This window comes from Pyxicephalus adspersus, chromosome 12, assembly GCF_032062135.1.
Source record: "Pyxicephalus adspersus chromosome 12, UCB_Pads_2.0, whole genome shotgun sequence".
NCBI classification, from domain to species: Eukaryota; Metazoa; Chordata; class Amphibia; order Anura; family Pyxicephalidae; genus Pyxicephalus; species Pyxicephalus adspersus.
This window is the reverse complement of record NC_092869.1, coordinates 625,670-628,939: the sequence shown is the minus strand read 5'-3', so window position 1 is coordinate 628,939 and position 3,270 is coordinate 625,670. Positions and strand designations below refer to the sequence as shown.

The 3,270-nt window shown below is 54.1% G+C and overlaps 1 protein-coding gene across 1 annotated transcript; it reads right to left on the bottom strand.

Moving 5' to 3' along the window:
• Positions 1 to 136: 136 nt before the first annotated feature.
• On the bottom strand, positions 137 to 2,707 carry PSMD4 (proteasome 26S subunit ubiquitin receptor, non-ATPase 4). The gene is made up of 7 exons (XM_072428650.1): positions 2,560 to 2,707; positions 1,970 to 2,110; positions 1,839 to 1,926; positions 1,410 to 1,518; positions 1,170 to 1,301; positions 524 to 591; positions 137 to 431 (listed from the first exon to the last, which is right to left on the bottom strand). Exons 1-7 carry the CDS (start codon positions 2,583 to 2,585, stop codon positions 261 to 263), a joined length of 735 nt encoding a protein of 244 aa, XP_072284751.1. The 5' UTR covers positions 2,586 to 2,707; the 3' UTR covers positions 137 to 260.
• Between the last annotated feature and the right edge of the window lie 563 nt (positions 2,708 to 3,270).

Sequence of the window (3,270 nt, the reverse complement as noted above, 5' to 3'; positions counted from 1 at the left end):
CCCCCCCACCACTGACTCTCCCAATACCCTCCCACTACGACCTCTGTGGGCGGAGCTATAACTCACCTGGAAATTCAGTTATTGGTGGTGTGACCATTTTGCCCCCTTTTCCCCTCCCCCAATCACAGACACAATGTGGGGTCGGTAACAAGCGCAATATGCGGAAATTTAATAATAACTAGAACCGATAACAAACAAGTGGAACACCCCAAATACCCCTCCCCCCGCCCCATATGTATAGTGAGCGCCCCCTTCTGGCCCTATTTCTTCTCCTCCTCCTTCTTGTCTTTCTTGTTGTCCTTGGAGGCCTGAGAGGCCAGGGACCCCATGGCGTTCCGGATGGCTTCATTGTTCGGATCCACACCGGGAAGATTCTCCAGGACGCTCTGCAGGAACTCGGGGTCCTGCATGACGTCATAGTCATCCTCCTCCTGGGGGGGCACAAAGAGACATATAGAGGGGGGCGGGTACAATAGAAGGGGGAGGGGCAAGCATGCATCATATAAGGGCACAAGGGGGATACCTTGGCAGGTTCAGAGGTGTCCATCACGGCACTGCTGTCCAGATCACCAGATTCTGCCTGGCCGAATTCTAGGAGAAGCCCAAATATCAGAATAAACCATCACATGACTTGTCACATGACTCAATATCTAGCAATAGGGAGATTGGGTGTCATGTCCAGTAATGGTCACTAGGGGGGAGACATAGAACCATCTACATCCGGGGTGTCAAACTCAAATACACAGAGGGCCCAAATTATGAACTTGGACTTGGACAAAAGTCGCGGGACAAACTTGAAACTGAAATAGCACCGCTACTACCACTCCCTGCGTCTACAAAACAGTCCAATGCGGGGCCACACATAGGCAGAGAGCCCGCTGGTCTAAAGACGGGAGTGATGCCGGTAATTGTGGTAGCGGCACTTTTTCAATGCAGTGGTGGGCCAGCTGCAATTCATATTTAGGATTCCTTTAAGGGCCAAAAAAAAGACGCTGCGGGCCACATTTGGCCCCCGGGCCAGAGTTTGACACCCCTGATCCACGTGGACTGTACACAGAATTCTGTACTGTACAATGCTGATTGGACAATTCTACAATGGAAGCCCCCCTTCCATCCAATACCCTGTAGCCCCCATCTTACACCAAGGTAATGGTGTGCCCAGCACCTACCAGCCCCCTGTAGTGACATCTGCATGGCGTATGCGATCTGCTCATCCTCGGTCATACTGCTGAAGTCCGGCAGTCCGCTGCGGCCCCCCTCCTGCTGTCCGATTGTCATCTTTAGCAGAGCCTCATCAGAATCTGCACACAAACAAGAAAAGAGGGGTAAATGTCAGCCCGTGTCCAGGAGAGACCCAGATACACCATATGACCACAGGGAGGCGCTACAACCAACAACACAAATCTCACCATCTCCTGCTGTGGAGGTGATCCCGGCCTCGGCGGCCGATGCAGCAGCTGCTCTCCTGGCTTCATCCTCCTGACGCTGCCTCTGTTCCTCCATGGACACACGCAGAGCCTGAGCAATAGAAAGAAGTGAGGAGGAGCGAGGAGCAAGAGAGGGGGAGAGGGGAGGAAGAAGGAGCAAGAGAGGGGGAGAGGGGAGGAAGAAGGAGCAAGAGAGGGGGAGAGGGGAGGAAGAAGGAGAGGGGAGGAGAAGAAGGAGCGAGGAGGAGAAGAAGGAGCGAGGAGGAGAAGGAGGAGCGAGGAGGAGAAGGAGGAGCGAGGAGGAGAAGGAGGAGCGAGGAGGAGAGGGGAGAAAGAATAAGGAGAGAAGCATGGGGGGAGGGGAAGATAATGATGACAGAGGAAGGCGATGGCCACACACCGGACACTCACCAGAGCCAGCTCAGGGTCAGCGCTGGGATGGGCGACGGGGGGGCAACGGGCGGGGGCCAAGGTGGGGGCAATAGAGGAGTCCAAGAATGAATATGGGCGGAGCCTCCGCTGGGGTCGGGGTGCTGCCTTACTTGGCCAGGGTGATGAGGCCGACGTTGTTCTCCGGGTTGCTGCGAGTCTTGGAGTGACAGACGATGTTGACGGCGTCCTGCTGGGCCTGCAGCCGGGTGGGAAGGAAGTCGCCATTTCTCATATATTCACTGTTATCCACACTGCAAGAGAGAGACATGGAGGGGTCAGACGAGGATCATCCCCTCCCCCACCATATAACCCCCAGCACCCCCCGGCATTGTTACTACTTATCACCATGACCCCCATACAGAGAGGCGCCTGGGTTGTGTAGTTCTGGGGGGCAGAAAGAACTCTCCTCCCCCTTTACACAAAGACATTATGATTATTATTTATAATAATGTTATGGGGGTGGAGGGGGCTAGGACTACGGGGGTCCCTGTAGCCCTCCTTCCCTCTCCCCTCCCCCAGCACACAGATGTGACAGGTCCTCTTGTCTTATGGCCCTCCCCCATCCCCCACACACACATAATGCTGATTTACCCTCTTCCTTTGCTCCCCTTTCCCCCCACACACAGGGTAACCCATCCTCCTCTCCTCCCCTCCCCACACACAGGTGACCGGTTCCCCTCTCTTCTCCGGTTTCTCTCACCAGACCATCGTACTCTCCAGCACCATCTTTGCTGTATCACCTCCTCTGCTCCACCGGCCAACACCGAGCTTTACCACTGGGCCGCCCCTCCGCCAATCACAGCTCACTTCCGCCCAGACACATCGCCTTCTTCCGCCCAAAAAGACAGCTTGCTTCCGCCCGGCTGCTATGGAGAATTTTCTCAGTTCACCCAATCAACGCAAGGAGCTGCCGGTACGGGGTGGGGCGTTGACTCAGCATCTTGGCACCGGACTACATTTCCCGAAGTGAACCACGCTTATCGGCTTCCGTATTCCTTGTTTCATTTCCGGTTCTGCTATTATGTTTTTATTTCTCAAATAATATTAAAGTAACAATGTTTCCTCTGGGGGGGAGGGGCAGAGCCTGTCATGCTGATGCCACGGCCTTTAAGCTTTGACTCAGCCCAAAACAAGCATGCAGCCAGGTAAAGTCCTCCAAACCTTCATTCCTGGCCAGGGATTTATCAATGATTGAAGTTTGAGGATCAGCCATACAATTAGCATATAGACAATAACTGCCCCCCCGATAAGGACACGTTCTCTTTATGTTATTATTCCACCCCCTCACATGTCACTGTTCAGGCCTGCTGATTGGCTGTTCCCGGGTGTGATGAGGACAGGTTCTCTTTATGTTATTATTCCACCCCCTCACATGTCACTGTTCGGACCTGCTGATTGGCTGTTCCCCGGT

Excerpts from the sequence above, each read along its gene's own strand:
- PSMD4 (XM_072428650.1), bottom strand. The coding sequence starts at position 2,585 with ATGGTGCTGGAGAGTACGATGGTCTG. Across the intron at positions 2,111-2,559 it reads CTGGAGAGTACGATGGTCTG|TGTGGATAACAGTGAATATA; the intron begins GTGAGAGAAACC and ends TCTCTCTTGCAG. Across the intron at positions 592-1,169 it reads GATGTCACTACAGGGGGCTG|AATTCGGCCAGGCAGAATCT; the intron begins GTAGGTGCTGGG and ends GGCTTCTCCTAG.